Raw genomic sequence first — 22043 nt, 5'->3', positions numbered from 1 at the left:
GCCACTAAGTCTCCCAGGCCAAGGTTGCCTTTAAAACAGGAACAAAATTCTTAACATCCTGTTCCACGCTCTGCTCAAAATACATGAAATGCCCGCTCTTTTTATACCAAGAGTTTATTGTTCAAGTCCTTTACAATAATGTTCTATGTCAAAAATATTGACAAACAAAGATATTAACTAGATACTTTATAAAATTGGATGTCTTTAAATAGTCCCATATAGAAAGCATAAGATCTTGAAAAAGCCACAGACATCTCGTCCCATTTCTTCTTGACTTTTGAGTTTAGTCTGAAGTCGGTTTCACATAAATTCCCTCCTGAAATAGAAGCAGGGATTCACATTCAACAAAATTCAGTTTGCCAAATATAAGCATTTGTTTGCAGTTACATAGTAGAAGACCCTGTGCTAGTTATGTGATTGTGTCTTTTAAGACATATAAATTTAGTGGTAGTCCAATGTCTTGGTGTATTACCTCTAAAAAAAAAGTGTTCAAAGCATGTATACTCATAACCATAATGACATTATTATACAACTATCCCCCCAAAGGGGTGGTGAATAGTGGTGGAAATACACCGAGATGCAAAGCGTCGACGTATATATCTAGTGCTGCTTACCGACCCTAAGAAGGATAGCTGTTTTAGTATTTACCAAATCAGTTGGATAAAAATGAAAAAAAGTAAATTCTTGTAGATTAAAAACATCACTTAATAGGAACTTCATTTACAAGTACAAACATTTCGGGGATTTTTTTGAGTGCATTTTTACAATTTTGTTGCAAATTCAGCATGAAAATAATTTTCAACCCACCATTAGACACTGACAAACAAAAGTAAGTCACTTTCTTGATATTTGTTAGTACAACTGCTTCACTTATCGCTCAAATTTCATGTTTCAAAAATGTCTCGAAGCGAGATGCCATCTTGGCTCCGGTTGCAAAACAGTGAATACCCAAGGATATTCCGAGTTACAGGAGGCAATCAAAACACGTGAAAAGTGCTATTCACTGATTTGGTAGATACTAAAAAGGAATACTGTATTTATTTGATTAACCGCCCTGGGCGCTTATTAAATTTTTGGACCTTGAGGGTGGGCGCTTATTCGAGGTAGGTGCTTATTCGAGGCTGGGCGCTCATTAAATTTTCACCATTTTCAGCAAGTGAAGTATGTTTATTTTGCAACAAAACAATAAATGCTAATAACAAAACGCGAAGAAAGAAACAAAGAAGGATACTTTGAAGAAAACTCCGTCCTCGGGGAAGTCTCTTATTAGAATTTATTCACTCAAGTGGGTGGGGTGGGGGTGAGCGCTTATTTGAGTTTGATTGGGAGGAGGAGGGGGTGGGCGCTTATTCGAGGATGGGCGCTTATTAACTTTTTCTGCCTTTAGTATGGGCACTTGATCGAGGTGGGCGCTAATTCGAGGTTGGGCGCTTATTCGAATAAATACGGTATTGGTGCTGTTTGTCCTGGACAAGTATGGGGACCCCCTGTGTTTATTTCAAAATTTAAGTTCCTGTAGCCAGTGACAAAAATCTAACTGCCATTTCTATTTCAGAGAAATGCTGTTAAGAGCAGAGAAAATAGAAAGTCGTGTACATGGCCCTTACCATCGCTTTCCACTCATTTCCAGTCTCAGGGTAACTATACCCACTAACTTCCCGTTGACCATGAATGGGACGGCCAAACTGATCCCCTGTTATATGGAGATAGCTACATGACAAAGGGAGAGAAAATGTTAGTGATTAGGCTTTTAAAAATGTCAGTCTTTGGAAAATATGTAATTTTGTGACATTTTAATTGAATGTTTACATAGTAAAAGTGACAGATTCATGTTTGAATTTTCCCACATTGTGATTTTCAATGTTTAATATTCATTACCAGAGTAAGAAAAAAATTTTCTTGTCCACTTGTCCCTTGGACAAGCACTGTATTAAATTTGGTTGTCCAAAATCCAAGAGTTCTTCTCCAAAGTTTTGTCAGGTTCCTAAGCAAAGTGGAGCTTACAGAAACAAATGAAATGGCCTCAGTATGGCAAAGTTAAAAGGAATATCTACCTGCAGTTATTTTGTCAAGTATGAGGATTGCTTTTATTATAATTTTCTAATTAAAAATGTGCTTTCCCCACGGTCAAGTCATGTCAATGGTTTTTATGTCCGAACTAAATTTCTACCTATCCTGGACAACTGGACAGAGCCAGGTTTTGGCACACCCTGATTACTAGTAAAACTCAATCAACACATAAAGCAATTACAAATGGATAGAAATAGCAAAGAAATTAATCTGGCTAAACTCAATTTGAGTTCAAGCTCAAAAAGGGGGACATGCATGGCTACTTACACTTTTGTTGCTGAATGTTTAAATCTGACTTTATCCTGTCTTTCCCAAAACTTTGTCCCACAGACCACAGACCAGTGGTCCCCTTCGTCACCTTGTCCATTCTCACCAAATGCACTCACTTCCTGGTTGTGCGAGATCGGCGACTGAAAGTAATGACTATGAAGATTGCGCTTGGTTGCCAAGTGCTGTAATCTCAATGTGCTGCCACATTTAACAGGGTTCCTGCAATTACACATACCATAACTTACATTATTATTCATTCATAACATTTCCCTGTTTCTGATTGGCTAAAATCCCAAGTGCAATTTATCATAACCAGCTACTGTCAACCAAATTTGGAATAATTTTGCGATAATGTGAAAAATGACATCAGTTGTGAAGCATAATTGCCAGAAAACTAAACAGTCAACCGAGAAGACCTGGGGATGAGGTTGAGTTGTTTTGATAGTGAGTACAAAATGGTAGAACATTTCACTGGTTTCACGAGGAAGAAATAGGCGAACTATTAGCTAAAAACAGAGCAAGAACAGCAAAAAGAAACCTTGACAGAGGACATCTGCTTTTTGGAGAATATTTGCAGTACTGAACAACCCTTTATCTATTAAACTTGCCAATAAATAGGCAATTGAAGATAAACTTAACATCGATGGAGGTAAGCATGTTTTAGATTGTTTTAAACTGGGAATTTATTTTGAATTGATAATAAAACAATTATTGAATTAAGCTTTTGTATCATCTGAAGAATTATGGAGATCAAGGAGGGTGTTAATCAGCCTCAGTGGATGACACCCTCTGAGATCTTCACAAAATTCTTCAGATGATACAAAAGCTTAATTCAATAATTGTTTTATAGTCTCATAAATTCAATAAATTAATACATGTCATAACTATTATCCATTTAAAGCTAAAGATTTATGGGAGCTTGCCATTAGTCATTGCCATTAGAATTGCTTGGACTGTACCATCAAATGCAATTTGAGATCATTGCACAATTTATACTGAGATCAACACATAACAACAGAGGCCCTGACACAATAGCAGTCTTCACGACAGATGTACAAGGTCTTTTTCATGGAATAAATAATGGTAATCTGGCAGATGATGTTTAAAAGAAGGTCTGTTAAATTGCCTGTCTGTAAATCAAAGCCATAGTTTACTCTTTTTTCCACTCAATTTTAACCTATTCGCCCCTGAACCGCCATTAACCGCCTGTGCAGATCCTCGCCTTTCTACTGCTTGTGACGTCATCAGTTTTAATGGTCAAGGACAACTTTTTCCGCCAACTTGTGCAGAGTGAAGAGATCTTTCAAACCATACCAGATTGAGCACAATTCAGTCAAGAACACCAGAGAAAAGGCAAAAAACCATCTCACATTGACCAGAAAATTTCCATGAAAATCTTGTTCCACTACCCACCAACCTTTCCTTTCATCTAATCCTAAGATCCTAAAAGCTTTCCTAAAACCATTTCCCAGCAAAATGAAGACTACTAAATGCCCAGCAGGAGAAAAAAAAATGAGGCACGAAAAGCGAAAAAAGAGGGGAGGACAGTCTAAAAGCAAAAAGGAAGAGTCAAGACTGCTGTGTCACTTTTAAACCCAAAACTATCTCCGCTCATGTCCAAACTTCGCAAGCTAATACTTTGCATCTGGATCAGAAGGCTGCGAAGTGTACAAATTTTTTAATGGCTTTGTGGTAAGTTTTAGCCCTTTATAGCACAACAGTGACCAGAGAACTGCTTGACTAGCTTCAAAACGCATTTTTCAGCTAAATCTCCAGGAGCGAATGGATTAAAGGGAGTACAATCATCCGTGGTGTAAAAGACTTACCCTCTTTTACAAGGGGCATCAGTCTTGCCTCTGACCACCCAGTAGCTATTGCCGTCATCTGCATTATCAACACCTGTCACGGACTAAAGATACCCATACAGCACATTAAACATCTCACATATATGTACATGCAGAAAAATGTTCACTTCATGTCAATGTATTTAGCAGTACTTTGTAAGTGCCTTTTTTAGGGTAGGACGGTATGCATGTCCCTAAGTCTGAATTTCAAAACCCATCACTTCACGTATTGAGAAGGAAACCACGTCCCTGTTGACATTTTCCCATTGTTTTTGTGCTTGACTTTGTTGCTGCCACAGTTTCAACTCATCTTTTTAATTTGTGCTGCTGTTGCCACTTCATTTGTCTTACATCAACCTTTCAAGGCCATGTCGCTTGTCGGAATTTTAACCTAACGGGGCCTCCCTAGTTAACTAATCGTGTACGTCAGAAAGCATTCTAATATTGTTGTTCCTGTGTTACAAAGCCACAAATTTTCGAGGTATTGCAGGCGACTGCCAATAGGCCTCCCTTAATTATCTTAACAGGGGCATCTCGGCTAGGAAACTGGACTCCTTTAAACTCAAATTTCATCAACCTGAGAAAACAGCCGACATTTGGCAGCGCTGCCACTGGTTTCCCCACCAAATGACATCTGAGAGACGAGCACAGAAATTCCATACTGATGAGGTGTCACTACCCAGACCTGGGTAGTGTGTCTGATTGGTTGAATCAAATTTCCCATGTGCACGACCAACCAGAAGCACTACCCAGATCTGGGTAGTGACGCATCATCAGTATGAAATTTCTGCGCTCATCTCTCAGATGTCGTTTGGCGGGGAAACCAGTGGTAGTGTCACCAAATGTTGGCTGTTTCTCGGGTAGAATTTCATTTCTGTAAGTGACGGGTGTGGATCTGTAATCAATGATGACCTCTAGTCATACAGTGTATGTCTATAATGCAGTTGGGGGTGGCGGGGGGGAGGGGGGGTGTTTAACATCAGAACTGAAAATAACAGCGGTTCATCAGACAATAGTGCTAAGCCTAAGGTCAGATGTATGTGTTTTCTGAGGAGAAACATTATTTGCAGCTACGTATCTTGTCCAAAATCCAAAATACAAGTAAATTAAATCTCAATCTTCCATTCAAAACCTCCAGGGAGAGAAATAATCAAAAACAACTCCAAGATACTGAATATTACAGAGAAAATGCACAAACTGTTACCAGGCAACGTGAGGATCTCAAATAAATTGTTTATTTATTTCTCGACCCTTTTTGTACCACATTTTAAATTACGGTAATTTCATTTCGAAGTTTTTGCAGGTTTATGTCGCGTCTTTAATAAAACTTCCTGTAATTAGATCACAAAATCACGCAACCATAAAATACCCGGGAACAAATGAGAACTTTGCACGTTTCACGTCGTTTTACTAGTTCAATCATCTTAATTCAATATTCTGAATTCATATTAGATGAATTTGCTGTTAATTATCTTTTTCTGAACAGCAACTTCGAGATATCTTTTATCTTATAGCTATGAGAAAACGACAAAGCGAAAGAAAATTAATAATAACGAACATACAAGCTTCAGTCCAAGGGGAAGTTACGCAGCCATTAAGCTCTCCATTTAACACAACAATGACTATGTATAGAGACAAAGTTTTGTAACTAATTTGAACATTTTAGAAAAAGACGTAAATCGTGCCTCAGCAAGCCTTGGTAAATTTTACGAAACAGATGTAGTTTCAAACTTGGCTGAACATAGGCAACTTTCCTAATCTTTGAAACGGGACGGCTTTAATTATTACCTAAATAAAAACGAACTCCTACTATTTTCGTAATCTTACAAATAAAAAACGTTTGGCTTGTAATCTTAAAAAAATCCAACTATGAAAAATACTAAATAAACCGATATAAAGAGTTGATCACACACTGGGTAGCTAGGCATCAGTTCACAACAAGTGTAAATCTCTTTTGAAATTCAGTCGAATTTTATATGCAATTCCTACCTGTTGTCCGCTCCCAGAACCATATTTTACTTCGTGAGAATGCAGCCGGACATTGTGTTTAGGATTAAGTAGCTTTAGAACGCTCCCACATGTGACATATTTAAAATCTGAAGAGAAAAACAACAAAATTTGTTCATTCATTAACCGCCATTGAAATGATCTGAGACTCGACGCGCTGCAAATTTTTAGCGGTGCGTCAAATGTTCAGCTATAATGCTCACCTTTCGTAGATTCAGCTATCGTGCGACTCGATAAAAGAGAAATTATGGTGATAAATAAATAAGCATATTTAACAATGGTATCTGTTCTTGTAATTTGTAAAAGATGCAAAGTTCTATCTGGAGTCACGGCCATCTTGAAATTGAAAAGAACGTGCAAGCTCCGGACTGGCTTTTCTTGGCGTCGCCTCGTTTTCATGTAGACCCGTCAAACCAGTTTGGGATCCAGAGAGAGGGACTTGGGGATAACAAATCATCTTGAAAGTGGTTTTTGCGGAAGGAAACATCTTGTAAATACTGCAGAGCCTTTGATCAGAGACACAATTAAAATCAACCAAGACAAGGGCGGTCATACTGTCGATAAAAAAGTAAACGGAAGTTATAGTGTTGCCAATCGCGCTTTCAGGCAAAACAGCCCAAGAATAGTAATTTCTAAATCCTAGAGAAATCTCTAATGTTTTTAGCTTCCCACGTAAACGTTCTTTTGGGTCGTCACAATGTCTTCCCCAACGTATTTAGGGAAGGAGAACGTGACGAATCGCCACAAGAGAGGATCATGTCCCATTCTCCCCTCCCCCCGCCCCCCTCCCCCAAAAAGAACATTGCATACCTTATTATAGGAAATGAACGCTCCATGAAATTAAGGTATTGGAAATTAACGCGACTTAAATTAACGCGAATGTTATTGGAAAACGACTTTCGAATAAAGAAAATTAACGCGAAGGAGGAGGTAGAATTTCATAATAAAGGAAGTTAACGCGATTAAGACACAGTTGGTGGTAACAACTAGAACAAATTTATTTTAACACTGGATGCACAAAAATTCAAAACTGAACAAAAACTGAGCTGACATCACTTCTGACAGCGACAACGATGAAGATGAACTCGAAATATTGTAAACCTTCGCCTTTGCTTTTGTGAAAGATGAAAAATAAAGGGTAAATGGAAAGAAAGAAAGCTTGTAGTTAATGTTTTTTAGATGTCAAGAATGTCTGGGCAGGTTCCAAAATTGGGGTTAAAATACTGGAAATTAACGCTTCACTTAATTAACGTCGCGGAAATTAACGCTCAACAAAATTAACGCGACTTAAATTAACGCGAATTTTAACGATTCGCGTTAATTTCATGGAGCGTTAATTTCCTATAATAAGCTAAGGTAACCTTTGTTTTTCTTTTCTTTTTTTTTTCTTGTGTACATGTATTATAGCTGCCGTCCCAAGAGAAGTTGAAAACAATGCTAATGCAAAATTTTGGGGGGAAATTAGGTGCATTATGGGAGATGTGCAAAGGGCTAATCATCCCAGGGGATACAAAAGAGAATGTCCCATTGCAAATCTGGAACACTGGCAACGCTGCATGAGAATTAGCCTGTGATTCAGCCATTTCTCCACACTCCTCGCTGCAAGAACCGGATATTTCGACTACATTGAGAGGTTTGAAAAGCCCCAAATGTTATTATACATGACATAAGCTGTGAACTGCAGGCCTCCTGTCTGAAGGAACCTTTTTACTCACTTGGAGAGACCACATGGATTTATCAATTATTAATCATCAAGTTGGTAATATTAATGTGGAATACAAATAAATAAATAATACAAGAGGGTTTCCAAGGGCCAACGCCACAGGAAAGACACCTTGAACAAGCAAAAGCAGTCTATTCAAATGTTCTTAAAGCATAGCCCAAGAGAAAAACCCTTATAATGCTGACAGTTTCGATGACTGACAGCCATCTTTATCAAAAAATGTATATTGTCAATTGTAATTTTTTGGACACTTTCTATTACGATTTTTCTCTCGGGTTATGCTTTAAGAACATTTGAATAAATATTTGACCTTACTAACATAATGAATTTCTTCAAAAGCTTAAAGCAATATTATTGTGGCAGCAAAAAAAAAGTCTTTTAATATTCAAACAAGGCCTATCTGCAAACAAAGTTTATACATCATTTACAGCGGAAGCACAAACTTGAACAAACTTTATATTAAATAATTTTATGGAACTTACTTTTATTTCCTGTTTTCATTAAAAACTGAGTAACCAGCATATTCATTTTGTTTTTCAGTAATTAACAAAATGAAATGTTGGATTTTAAGAAGATATCTATTTCCAAGCCTGTTAAATTGTAAATTTTGAAAAGCTTAGAGCAAAGTCTAAATCAGTTTGCATCTACCTTGTCAAAACGAGCTTTTTTAAGAGTGGTTTTTACCCGAGTGAATTTTGATTTTACAATGAGAAAAAAAGGACTATTCAATCTTCAATGAAGACTTTTAGTGAGACCGTGACCTACGATGTTAAGTTCATTTTGCAATGTTGCTCCCCTTATTTCGTTGTATTGTTCCAGCCTTCGGCAGACGTGAATACACCTTAACTTCCCTACCTCAACCAACAATTAAAGGTTCTGGTTTTAGTCCCTTCTTAACTTGCTAAGCTAACCAACCCCCATGTCAAACCACAAAACGAAGACCCTCGCTAACACGTTTTACCTAGCCCCCCAAAACACCTTATCGCTCGTAACACTTTGTGGGTCGTTGAGAGAGACGTTAATAATAGGATTCTCGTTTTGTACACTGAAAAAGCGCGGTCAAATAACAAAACAAAGACATTTGATAAAACGCTTTGCTGGGCGCCAAAATACATGACATAGATGGGGCCTTCGCTTTGTAGAAAAGGTCGGGTTAATACTACAAAACGAAAACCATTTCGATTACGTGCATAGAAACACCCGAGAACTTGTTTATAGGGGGATAACATGGATTAGGGGGCAGACAAAGCATTCCCTGGGCTCAGAGGGTTAATCTGAGGTAACCTCATGATACTCCTTCAGGTGTCGTAATGGCTACCCGTAAAAACAGTGTATGTCTTCGTTATGAAGCTTCAAACGGTTTCTTGAACAAAACGGGAACGCTTTCGATATAAAGTGTATTTCCAGTCAGCCATCCCCCCTTCCCCCCCGCCCCCTCTCCGCCACCAAAAAAAAGGAGCGAGCGCCACATTGTTTTTCGGCGCCTGTCAAAGCGTTTTAGCAAGGGTCTTTGTTTAGAAGGCTTGACTCGGCTCCTTCTAAAAAGCAAAGACTCTAAATCGAGCGTCAACACCCGAAAGAGCGTAGCGAGCGGTAACGTGTATTTTAAGGCCAGTCAAAGCGTTTTAGCCAGGGTCTTCTCTATAACATGTCTATTTGCCTGTGAAGAAGTTTTACATCAGTCATCATTGGTCTTTGGTTTTGGGTCTCCCTTCTTCGGCCTTCGGTCTTTAGGTCTTTAGTCTTCAGTTTGAAGACAATTGCAAATTAAGACTGTTTATGACAAAATTTACTCTTTTCCATTGCCATTACTATAATTTTTTTTACATTTTTTTCTATACTCTATCCATTTTACATACCAACTTCCTCTGGTACTCATATCAAATCTCAAGAAAAAAAATATTTTAGCGTTAAATAATGACAAGCAAAAACTGGCAAATAATATATCATTACTACCCTGAATTAAGGTAATGCAACAACAAAATACAAAACAAAACAAACAAATAACGAGCTCATTCATTTGTTTTATAACATTTCGAAAAAATGAAATGTTAGAAATTTTGAAAATAATTTGATTCTGCTCAATTTTCAGAGTTCAAAGTTAATAGTGAGTTTAAGATGCCACGAAGGCGACAGCAACGAGACCGCCAAACTGAAGCAAAAGGTTTAGATTAGCAAAACAACGATTCTGCACGTGCAGCACGCTTTTTAGTACATTCCTTTGGTGTCACTGCACGGCTACGACGTGAAATTGGCGAATTTCATGTTTTATCGAGAACGTTAACCGGCAAACGACGACCATTTTGTTCTCTTTGAATTCGGATGTTTTTTTTAGGAATTCAACTCCGGGAGAGTTCGCCTACATTATGACAGGGTAAGCGAGTTGGGATAATCGCGCTGAAGTTCAAAGAAAGCGAAATCACTTTTTAATTAGGGACCTTACGAAACGACGACGGTGACGGCAAGGAGAACGTCAAAAAGCAATAGGTTTAATGAGCAAAACAACAACTCTGCACGTGCATCACGCTTTTTTGTACATTTCTTCGCTGTCCTTGTATTACTAAGACGTGAAATGACCAAATTTTAAGTTTACTTGAGAACGGGAACGGCAAGGCGATAAATTCTCGCATCTCTGTCTGAACTCGGGCGCGGTTCCCTCTCTTCAGCTCCAACCAAAATTCCCTTCTTTTAAGCAACAGGGCGAATTGGGATAATCGCGAAAAAGTTTAAAAGGATGCGAAGTCTATTTTTCAACGACGTCGCCGTTGTCGGATCGCAAGGTCCCTGTTAACCAGAAACGACGACCATTTTTTTCTCTTTGAACTCGGATGCTTTTCTCAGGAATTCAACTCCGGGGGAGTTCGCCTACATTTTACAGGGTAAGTGAGTTGGGATAATCGCCCTGAAGTTCAAAGAACGCGAAGTGACTTTTTAAATAACGGTTTTTACCGACGTCGCCTTCGTGGTAGTATCTCAAAATCCCTTTTTAACGAACATTAACTTCACTGGTGTGGCCGATGTCATCTTCTTCGCTCTCCTTTCTGTGTTCTTTTCTTCTCCTTTTCTTTTCTTTCTTCAGCCTTTTGTTTTTGTTTTTCCTTCGCGTCTTTGATCTGCTGTTTCTTCTGTTCATTTTCCTCCTTTAATTTGTCTCTCTTCTCCTTTTCCTTGTCCGCTACTGACTGAACATTCACATTTTTGAACAGTCCTGTAAAAAAGACAAATTTCAGAGCAACATTGTACACTAACCTGCTAACAGCAGACGCATTTCCGGTCGTCGCTTCTCTACCGGAAATGCGTCTGTTGTTCGCAGGTACACTAGAAAAGATTCGCACCAATTTAGGTTTCTCAGTGGGAAACTGCCAACCTACCCCTCCCCTAAGCTGGCTTTAATACTTACTTCTCACTTTGAACAAAATGATGACTTTGGGGAGGGGTAGGTGGGCAGTCTCCCAGAAACCTAAATTCTTTCCTTTCATTCATGAGTGAAAGTTCTCAATTTATTTTGGTAGAATCCTAAGAAATCAATGGTACAGTCAAACCTCGCTTTACGGACAAATGCTTAATACGGACAGTTTGCTTTGCCCCTGGGGAAAGAAAGCCCTCACATTTTCTTTACATTCAACCCGCTTAATACACCCCGCTAATACGACCCCCCCCCCCCCACCCCCACCCCCTTCAGAGTCCGTATTAACGGGCTTTGACTGTACTATGCACAAATTCCACTAAAAATGCTTCACTTGAATCGTAACATAAGTCCACAAATTCAAAAGTTAGTACGACGAATGGCCTCCCCATAACTTGGTGTGGGATTAAAAAAAAAAGGTTGACCTTATTATAGGAAATTAACGCTCCATGAAATTAAGGTATTGGAAATTAACGCGAATTTAATGGGAAACGACTGTCGAATAAAGAAAATTAACGCGAAGGAGGAGGTAGAATTTCATAATAAGGGAAATTAACGCGATTAATTACGCGAAATCAAAGGAGAAGATATTGACATCACTTCTGACAGCGACAACGATGAACATGAACTCGAAATATTGTAAACCCTCGCCTTAGCTTTTGTGAAAGATGAAAAATAAAGGGTAAATGGAAAGAAAGAAAGCTTGTAGTTAATGTTTTTTAGGTGTCAAGAATGTCTGGACAGGTTCCAAAATTGTGGTTAAAATACTGGAAATTAAGAGCGCGGAAATGAACGCTGCACTTAATTAACGTCGCGGAAATTAACGCTCAACAAAATTAACGCGAATTTTAACGATTCGCGTTAATTTCGTGGAGCGTTAATTTCCCATAATAAGGTATTCCCATAGGGACCTTTTTTTCAAGTACTCTTTGTGGGATGTGGCGGTACTAATAATTTAATTAGAGTTTATTAGAGAAGAAGGATTTTTCGGTTTTTTGTAACCTGGTGTCAGAAACATAAAAACCTAAGAAAGATGTTGTCATTAATACAGACACCGGGGGGCCATAAAAAGTGCCTGTATCAAAAAAAAGTCCGTATTAAGAGGGTTGAATTTAGCGAAAATGTAAGGGCTTCCTTTCCCCAGGGACAGAGCAAACTGTCCATAATAATAATATTATCAAGCTGGTGTCCATAAAGGTGATGTTACACGTCCGGACGATTCGGAACGACGATTTTTAGTGCAACACAGCGTTGCAATGTTGGAACAATGTTGCAGCTGTTCAAAACAATGTCGCAACAATGTTGTAATGATGTGTTGCACTAAAAATCGTCGTTGCAAATTGTCTTGTGTAACATCACCTTAAAGCAGGGTTTGATTGTATAATGATTAAAGTTAAAAATGACTGTCTTACTTAACGCTTCGAGCCCCAATATCTACAAACAAATTCTCCAAACTGATCTCTATATATTTCCTTGAAAATTGAGTTGAGAGAATTTAGTAAAAGATCAAAGCACTTTCTCTTAGAAGATCATTTTATTAATTCTCTTAACCTAATCTCTTGACAATGTATGGATATTGTTTGGAGAAAATTCATGTTGGTAACTATTGGGACTTGAAACAGTTAATCAAGGCAAACGCACGTTGAGTAGTTCTTTGGGCCGCGACGTCTAAATTATGAAAATAGCAAATAAATAAACAAAAAATAGTAATGATCAATCTAACAAACCTGGATCCTTGCTGGTGGAGGGAGCTGGTTCTTCATCGCTATCACCAGTAAAACAGAATTAAAGAAAAATATCAACACCAGTGTTTGTTATCATTAATTGCCTGTATTTTATCATTTTTCTTGTTGCAGAATAAAATGTAATAACCATTAGCTCATTAATTCTTAAAAGTACACTGTAGTGCATATGTTGCTGGTTTCAATTCTATCCTTATTTTTATTATCAATCTTTTAAAATTAATTTATGGACATGGTAAATTATGATAACGAGTTTGATAAACTCAGTAATAGTAGTGCTGTTGTAGTTAAAAAGGATATCAGAGCTCCTCATCGGAAGCATGTCCATACTGAGCAACCAGTAGTTTCTTCATATCACCATCAGAGGTTGCTTGAGCAGGTTTCATAGCTGATACTGTGCAAGCTTGCTTTTCCATGATCTCAGCCAGTTTATTTTGTTTCTCTGCTGCTTTTTGTTCTGAAATTAATAATTACATCATCAGTATGGGATTTGGGGGGCCGAACCACTGACGCTGCTTCGGCAAAACAACTCTAGTTGCAAGGCACGAGGGGAGACAGTTGTATTTGCCGGCAAATTCTGATCAGGACAAAACTCTCTGATTTCTATACCCTTCACCAGCCCACACTACAAACCACAGTATTCTCTCTGGGGTGTTAATCTCACTAAGTATCTCAAATACTATCATTACATACAACATGCTACCTTTAACTTGCTCTCTTTGTTGCAGCACCTCTGCTCTTGAATTTTTCCATCTGTCAATAACTTCATTGCATAGGTCATCCAAAGGATATTCCTGTAGCGAGAAAAGAAAAAAAAATGACCAGTGGAAACAGTATTTTTTTTACTTGGTACAATAATTGCTACGGGCAAACAAATAAAAATGTTAACTCATAACATCACCTCGTCTTAAGTCATTTGAATATGTCCGGATAATTTGTAATGAGTCTTGAAGCTTGGAAATTTTTGCCAAAAAGACTTGGATTTTTAAACAAGAGTCTAATTGGCATCTTAGCGAGTCTTAGATTGTTTCATTTTATGATTCTGAAATTAAGATGACCAGTGCAGAGGTCATCAGTGAAATGTGTCATGCCAACTCAAGTATTTGTTGACCTGATTGCCATGTGGGAGAGGGGAGAGGGGGGTCCCTTATTTGGCCTCACCAGTATGCAACTTTGTACTTTAACAGGTGATTTCCGACCAAAAAGGTCGTGATGATTCATCAACATTTAGCGATCCTTCTCACTAACCATGTGCAGTGATATTTTCCTATCGTGACCCCACAACCTTATAGTAAGGTTGTCACCACCCAAATAGATCATGATGATCTGTCACTGTCATAGGCTTCTGTCACCATCTTGTGACCCGGACACAGTATATCTTAGGCAGTCATAATCAGGGGGTGGGGCTGGGGGGCTTTAGCCCCCCCACACACACTTTTTTTCAGATGGTAAAATAATTTAATTGTTTTTACTTTGGTTACCCAGATCTGTCACTTATCACACAAACAAGGTTTAGTAATCTGACAATACTGAACACCCACAAACAGAGAACAGACAAATTTTGTCTTGAAGCTGTTGCCAATGAGATTTTAGCTCTTAATGACAATCGGAAAGGCAACTTTGGCACCTCCAGAGTATCCGACTTAAAAATGTCCGGGTGACACTCAGCCGTTGCGTGTGTTGGGTTTAGCTTCAAAGTCTATTCATTTAAATTTTGGTCTAATGTGGGGGCCAGGTTGTAACTTGTTGTTTTAAGTGCTGATGTAATAATTACAAATTTATATTACTATTGGCAGTTTTAGATGCATTTATAGCAATCATTTCGGAAGACTTAAATTTGAAATTTTCCCGAGGGAGCATGCCCCCAGACCCCTCCAGTTTGCTCATGCTTACACATTCGCATTAGCCCCCCGACTTGAAAATCCGCTCCGTGGGCCCTGATAATCACCACTTCTGGTGATTGAGTTCCCATCCTTTGACGTATCAAGTCCTGACTTCTGGCCCGGGTTGCTTGAAGCATGGTTAGTGCTAACCAGCATTAAATACCTTGGAAACCTATACATTTTGATACCTCGTAACCAACGGTTAGCGCTAACCAGGCTTCGAGCAACCGGCCCCTGGTAGATGGACCAACTTCAATGTTAGACATCCTAACTAAGTTTGCGTGTATTGGACAACCCTCAGGACAGAAGCCTTGAACAGGGAGTGAACATTAGTTGTGTGCTGTCTTATTCTATGATTTCAGTTTTCTTTTAAAATGAATTCCTATTTTTAATTTCTATCACGAGAAATTAAATGAATCAGGCTGAGAAGCAAAGGTCTCTTGTCTTAATTACGTAAGATTTTGTCTTGAACAGTTATTGTTTATTATATATTATCTTATTATTATTCCCTTTTTTTAATTTTTTTTCCTAGTTCTACCTGAATGCCACTCGACGCAAGTGTTATCCAATATTGATTATAACAGATAATATTCATTTATTGCTCATGAAATTTAGGGGATGCGAATGTTCAAATCCACACTGTATTTCTTCAAGAAAATTCTCGTTAGCTCAGCTTTTTGTAAGCATTTTAGCTTAAGTAATCTCTAGTTTTAAATCAGTTTTATCACTGTCACGTGTGTGAAAACATGCATTACCGTCATTCCTTCCAAAATACCAATCAGTGCATCTTTGCGTTCTTCATCCGTATCTTCAGAATCCAAAACTCCAGTCACATAGCTTCCAAACACATCTTCATCCAGTTCTAGCTGTTTCAAGCGAGAGCTAAGCCAGTCTTCGAACTCTACAGGACAACCATTCGCGATTGGCGCTGCAGCCGCCATTTTGGAATCTTGACGGTATCGACACCGCTGGCAACTTGATACCGCTGGCTCACAAACTGAACAACCGGAATACGGTGGGGGTAGAGGGTGGGGAAAACTTACTGATCAGCACTGAGTCAGGGTCCAGCTAGGAGAGTTGTTCGATTAAGGTGGCTCAACACAGTTTTGGCAGTTTGTGAGTATATGTCATTTGCCAAATAATGACAAGAGAAAGGTTGCAGCTCACAAGCTGAAACTTGGCAGGTGAAAAATATACTGATTGAAGATTTTGATTGACAGGTAAAATTTGACGTTTTCTTAGTTTCCATGGCAACACGAACGATTAAAAACAAACTTAAAATTTCACTTTTGCTCAGTTTACATAAAATTCGCACATTAGATTTCCGATAAACTTGCACACAGCTTAATTACGTTATACTTTAATTAATCATTACCATTTGAAACTTATTTGACCAAATTTTGACAGACGGGTTTTTAGATAATCAATAATATAATAATATTGTACTGTAATATTATTATTAGATGTGTCACAAAGTTCGTCTGCTCAATTCCCATTTTAAAGTTCTCATTATTTAAAAATAAAAATATCACAAAATGTTAATGAGTAGATTTTGGGAAATCGTCTTCTGTGTGCCATTGCTTTTTCACCACCATGTTTGTTTGTCTAATTTAAAACATGCGCCGTCACGTGATTTATCACTGACTGCCTGCAAAACTGTGTTCAGCTACCTTAAGGGAGGAATCCATCTTTGATTAGTTGGTTGAGAGAAGTTAAGGGTCTAGCTAGCAGCACATCCCTACCTAATGGTATCTGGAGTACCTTGAAAGGGCCTTTATTGTACAATCAGGTGCCCATAACCAGGAGCGAGGAACTTCCATACGCTTGTGTCCGGACCAGTTTATTTTTAGAACAGTTTTGGCGCGAGTATAGAATATCTGAAATTCCACAAACAAGTCAGCAAAACTTACAGACCTACGGTAAAATGATATTTTTTGCCTTTTAATAACATTTAGTTTTCCTTTTTATATCTCATACTTCAAATGGTCGAGATTCTATTTTTGCAGGAAAAAGTGCCCTAAAATGTGTCTTAAAAATAAACTGAGAATTACTCGCTCTGGGTCTGCATGGGCCCCTGGTACAATACACCCCTGACAGCTCACGCAGCCATGTAAGATGGTAAACAATAAGACTTGGATTTACTTTGGCACTAGGATATCTGTCAGCAGGCTCGACTGCTGCTGTCTGTCTCCTGGGTCAGTTTATTGATCCTTCATGGGCTCACCTTCCTGCAAAGTGGCCGGTAATTGGGCCTGGGTTATCTGCAAAATTATAAGGGTTTCCAGTCTATGAATTTTTCCATACTCCATATTGTAATATTTTTTTGGTTATTCAACCCACAGGAAAATCTCACTGTTAAGAGTAAAAATCTAGAAAATTAGCAAAACCTCTATCTATTATAATTTATGCCCCTTCAATCTCTGATATTTCTAGCTTTGTATCCCTTATTTTGGCATGAGATAAGTCACATTATAATGGAGCTGCAAAGGGCCAATCCCCAGGGGAAAAAATCTGTGTAGCAGGCCATCTTCCCTACTATGGGATATAATTTGTCCTGCAGATATTCCAGATTTTCCCTTGCCTAAAAAAATAGCGCTTCCAAGGTCCAGTTTTGATGCCATCTTTACATACTTTTTACTGGCACAATATTCCAAGGTAAACAGTATTTTTCTTTTTGCCAAAAACAAACTTTACGTAAAAAAATTATTTTGGTGGAGGACAGTATGTCAATGTGAAAGACCATTTTTGGAAATAATTTTATTATATTAACAAAGAAATATTTACAACATCTATGATACACCACACTTTACTGTCAAAGTCCAAAAACCGTGAACACCTGAAAAATTTCAGGAATGTTGATTGTGTACTGGCCAATTCGCAGCAAAGTTTAGGACACGCAAGCAAACTACAAAACCACAAACTAATTCCAATTGCTGTTTGCATTTTAGTTTTCTTGCTCCTCATAAATCTTTCTGGTGTTCACAGTTTTGTGAGTTTCACAGTAAGTGAAAGAGTTTTTCTTTATACACGTATCTACATACAGGGTTCCATGCACTTTTAACATGAAATGTGATTACGGTTATCTCTTTTCCTATGATCAACCATGATAATGATTATATTTGTGATATGATTTTATAACATGATTTTTTGGGGTGAATATCAAACAACAATCTTACTTTAGTTAATATAATCGGTAATTTGTCACTATTAATAACATTGGGATACATGAAATGGGTTGAAATCTGAACATGAATTGTGAATTTTCACGGGTATACAGTAGCAATTCAGTTTTTGTTTTGTTGTTGGCGTTGTTTTGTTTTATGAATGAAAAGGATTAACAGCAGTCATAACACTAATAGAAAATTGCTGTTTGTGGGTGATCTTTCCTCCTTCTCTTCCAAGCATGAAGAAAAACTAAACTACTAGTAACTACTAGTAACAGTTAACGTTACAGCTATCACCACTCTGTATGTTTTCCATCTGTATTATTGTACCCTTGGTCTAGAAACTTCTGTCTTCTTTCTGAAACTGTTTATCTGCTTGGCAGTTCAAAATTGCTTGGGCTGCAAAGTGCATATGAGCTCCAGTACACCATTCCTGCAACACGCCTTCATGTTTCTCTTGTTTATCTTGCCATCTACTACTGTCTCCTATTTTACAGGAAGAGAACTTTGGTTCCTTTCTTTTAATCTTTCACCATGTAGCTAGGTTTAGTTCCGGGCTTAGTTTCCTTTCCGACACAGACACTCCAGTCTCTTTCGTCAAAACTGATGGTTTTATCTTTCCACCAGACAGCTCAATATTTTATTTAACAATTTTTCTGTTCCAAACTCGGACGTGATACAAGCGTTTAAAGGGTAAAAAACAAAGCCGTCTTAACCATTTGAGTTTGCAAGCACCCAAACCCATGCTGACGCATCGCAACCAAGGCCGAGAAGAAAAATCCACAGGGGTATAAAGACCACATAATAAGAAGCAGTGACGATATTTTCAAGCCTGCAGCAGAGTACAATAATGAAGCTAAGCTTAGAAGCGACCATAAACAAAAACCAGAGTTTTCTTGGAATGCTGAAATTATTGGGGTCGACGCCATCTTTGATATGACGACAGATTCGAAGCAGAATGTAGAAGATCACAAAACAGTCAAAAATCAGTAACGGGATAAAAATGATGAACCAAAACCATTGCGTTTCTTTATCCAGACGAAGCACCAGAAAGATTAGAAATAAGAGTACCACGCTCCAAACTCCAAGAACTCTGTAGAATGGAGTGTTCGCCATTTTTGACTTGGAGGACACATTAGTTAGACTATCATATCGTATGCTCTGTTAGTTAAATACCGCTAGTAATTAGGACTCGCCGGCTCGGCGGACTTCGTGGGACGCGCAGGAACGCGCCACGTATGAAAACAGCTGATAACATCTGGTTTTATAATTTTTTAATGCTGCAGTATCGATCAGATAACACTTCTAAAGATAAATAATTCAGCAGAAGGTCATAATGGCTGATCAACTTGAAAGAGTAACCCAAAAGTGACAAGTGCTGTTGTTATAAATTGCGTAAACACTGCAAAACAACATGGAGAATCTAACAGAACAGATTGAAGAAATCGAAGCTCTATCTGCAATTTATGGCGATGATTTTCTCGTGATCGACGAAGCGAACAGGATCTACGAAATCCGCGTTTCCAACGAGAACGATTCGTGGTGGTCAGCAACCCTACAATTTCTTTTACCCCCTCAGTATCCAGCGAAAGTCCCACCCGTGTTTGAAATCTATTCTGCTTGGATGAACGAAGCTGACATGTTTGAGGCATCGGACATGCTGCACACTATTTCTCGAGAGCATCAGGGAGAAATCGTGCTGTATCACTGGGTGGAAGCATTAAGAACGTTTATCGACGAAAAGTTCACTGATAATAGTCAAAACAAAGTTGACGAACAAAGCAATGTTGATCAAATTATTGAGACTGGTGAGCCTTTCTTTTTCTTGTTTTTTTTTTTTTCATTCAATTTTATGCACAAAGTATGCAGTGGGAAATAGTTTTTGGAATTTTGGCTGTGATTCACTTTCATGCTTCAAGTAGCACGTTAGTGGTAGTGAACTTTGCTCGGTAAATATTAGTATAGCCTACGTGTAACCGCACCCTCCCTCTCTCCGGTTTTACTTTGTCAGCGGGAGGCGGGGGGGCGGCTACACGTGGGCTAGGGAACGTTTCCTTTAAACAATCCGTTAAAGCCCCAGTCTCTACATACAAATCCTCCAGACTGATCTTTATACATGTCCTGAAACAATTTGATAAAAGATCAAAGCATGTTCATGCAGAGTCTGGAATGGGGGATCCTGATCCCGCCCTCCCGCTCCTTTTTTCCCGACAATCCCACGTTCTTAACTTCTGCCTCTCTATATTCCTGAATGCTACTTTCTTTCCAGTACTGCATCCTCTTCAACGTTTTGGGATGAATCCCACCTCCTGGGTAGAGGTAAAATCCCGTATCCTGTCAATAAATTTGCATTTTCCCGAATCCCACACAATATTTTGGGTCAAATCCCAGACCCAAAAAAGACCCTTCCAGACCTTTTTCGTGGTGGTGACCAGTTTGATCTTAAGTCAAATTTTGTCAACTTACTCTTTAAAAAGGAAATGTCCAGGGTTCAGTGTGAAGAATTCCTATCTGGATATTGTGGTCTTAGTGTGAGTGTATGGACTGTCTGATTTGGCCATCATGGAGAGCTGGGGTCAGTAGAAATTCAACAGTTTGATTTTTCTCTTCTCTTAGATAAAGACGCAAACATACCGTCAGGAGAGGAGGTGACAGATGCCCAAGAAGATGAAACTTTATTTGAAGCATCAAAGAAATCTGATTACTCAAAATCTGAAGTTGATACACTAAAATTGATTAGAAGTGCAAAATTGGATGAAAAGCCGCAAATAATCCATGGAGAACCATTTACAGACAGAAAGAGTACTTTCCAAGCTCATCTAGCCCATGTTGTTACTCAAGACCAAGTGCGACAAGTTCTTGAAGAACTGAAGCAAAACAGAAAAATAAACAATGCCACCCATAATGTAATGGCGTATAGAATTTTCATTGATGATAGGAATTCTTATCTCCATGACTGTGACGATGATGGGGAAGCCATGGCTGGTTCAAGGCTCTTACATCTGTTGCAAATCCTCAACGTGAAAAACATTGTTGTCATAGTAACCCGGTGGTATGGTGGAATTCTTTTGGGTCCCGACAGATTCAAGCATTATAATAATTGTGCAAGGGATATAATGAAGGTTGCTGGACTAGTAGAAAGAAGCTCTGATTTGAAAGATTCTAAGAGTAAGGGCAGGGTTAAAGTCTGCAAGAAACATTGATTCTTCCCTTAACCCTTTAAGCCCCAATATCCACATACAAATTCTCCAAACTGATCTCTATATATTTTCTTAAAGAATGAGTTGAGAGAATTTGATAAAAGATCAAGCAATTTTCGCTTAGTGATCCTTTTATTAATTCTCATGACTTAGTCTCTTGACAATGTATGGGTATCATTGGGAGAAAATTAATGTTGGTCACTACTGGAACTTAAAGGGTTAATAAAAGTTACTTAAAACTTTCAAATCTTGTAATTGGATTTAAATATTAACCCTGTTGATGAAATCACATATTGAGACCACTAAAATAAAAGTTCTAGCGGAGCTGCATGCACGTGCGAGCAGAGCTCCACAGCTAAAAAGAACTTGGTTATCTAATCATCCGAGAAATTTTGGTAGTCATGTGACCATCTGTCCGTCCGTCCACACCATAGGAAAACCAATGTAAAAACTAGTGTGAGAGCCTGTAATCTGATATTGCACATCCATGTTGTTGTCAATTATTGACAGCTGTTAAAACGGGGTATTTGCTGACCAGAATCACCTGACCATATCGCAGGCTCAGGTCAGGTTTCGACCTATCAAGATAAGGTGTTTTTTGAAGTTATCCCCTTTCAACTGATCGCAGACTCAACTTTGCGATGGTTACATTGTTAAAGTAAAAGTGAAGCTCCAGTTTAATAAATCACTGTGATTACTATAATCCCTGACGTGTTTTTTTCCGTACACTGAGC

General features: G+C 38.4%; 3 protein-coding genes across 3 annotated transcripts; 1 reads left to right on the top strand and 2 right to left on the bottom strand.

Moving 5' to 3' along the window:
• Positions 1-96: 96 nt before the first annotated feature.
• On the bottom strand, positions 97-6554 carry LOC140946154 (stromal cell-derived factor 2-like). Its single transcript, XM_073395237.1, has 6 exons — positions 6395-6554; positions 6174-6280; positions 4167-4249; positions 2338-2559; positions 1608-1710; positions 97-316 (listed from the first exon to the last, which is right to left on the bottom strand). Exons 1-6 carry the CDS (start codon positions 6525-6527, stop codon positions 284-286), a joined length of 681 nt encoding a protein of 226 aa, XP_073251338.1. The 5' UTR covers positions 6528-6554; the 3' UTR covers positions 97-283.
• Positions 6555-10766: 4212 nt separating this feature from the next.
• LOC140946237 (coiled-coil domain-containing protein 43-like) lies at positions 10767-15900 on the bottom strand. The gene is made up of 5 exons (XM_073395332.1): positions 15701-15900; positions 13766-13856; positions 13363-13519; positions 13048-13094; positions 10767-11122 (listed from the first exon to the last, which is right to left on the bottom strand). The coding sequence occupies exons 1-5, from the start codon at positions 15884-15886 to the stop codon at positions 10935-10937; spliced, it is 669 nt and encodes a 222-aa protein (XP_073251433.1). The 5' UTR covers positions 15887-15900; the 3' UTR covers positions 10767-10934.
• A 3416-nt stretch (positions 15901-19316) lies between these two features.
• LOC140946470 (protein IMPACT-B-like) lies at positions 19317-21337 on the top strand. The gene is made up of 2 exons (XM_073395595.1): positions 19317-19917; positions 20726-21337. The coding sequence occupies exons 1-2, from the start codon at positions 19524-19526 to the stop codon at positions 21310-21312; spliced, it is 981 nt and encodes a 326-aa protein (XP_073251696.1). The 5' UTR covers positions 19317-19523; the 3' UTR covers positions 21313-21337.
• The last annotated feature ends 706 nt before the right edge of the window (positions 21338-22043 follow it).

This window comes from Porites lutea, chromosome 8 (assembly GCF_958299795.1).
Source record: "Porites lutea chromosome 8, jaPorLute2.1, whole genome shotgun sequence".
Lineage (NCBI taxonomy): Eukaryota > Metazoa > Cnidaria > Anthozoa > Scleractinia > Poritidae > Porites > Porites lutea.
The sequence above is the reverse complement of the archived record's forward strand: the minus strand, read 5'-3'. Positions and strand labels throughout refer to the sequence as shown.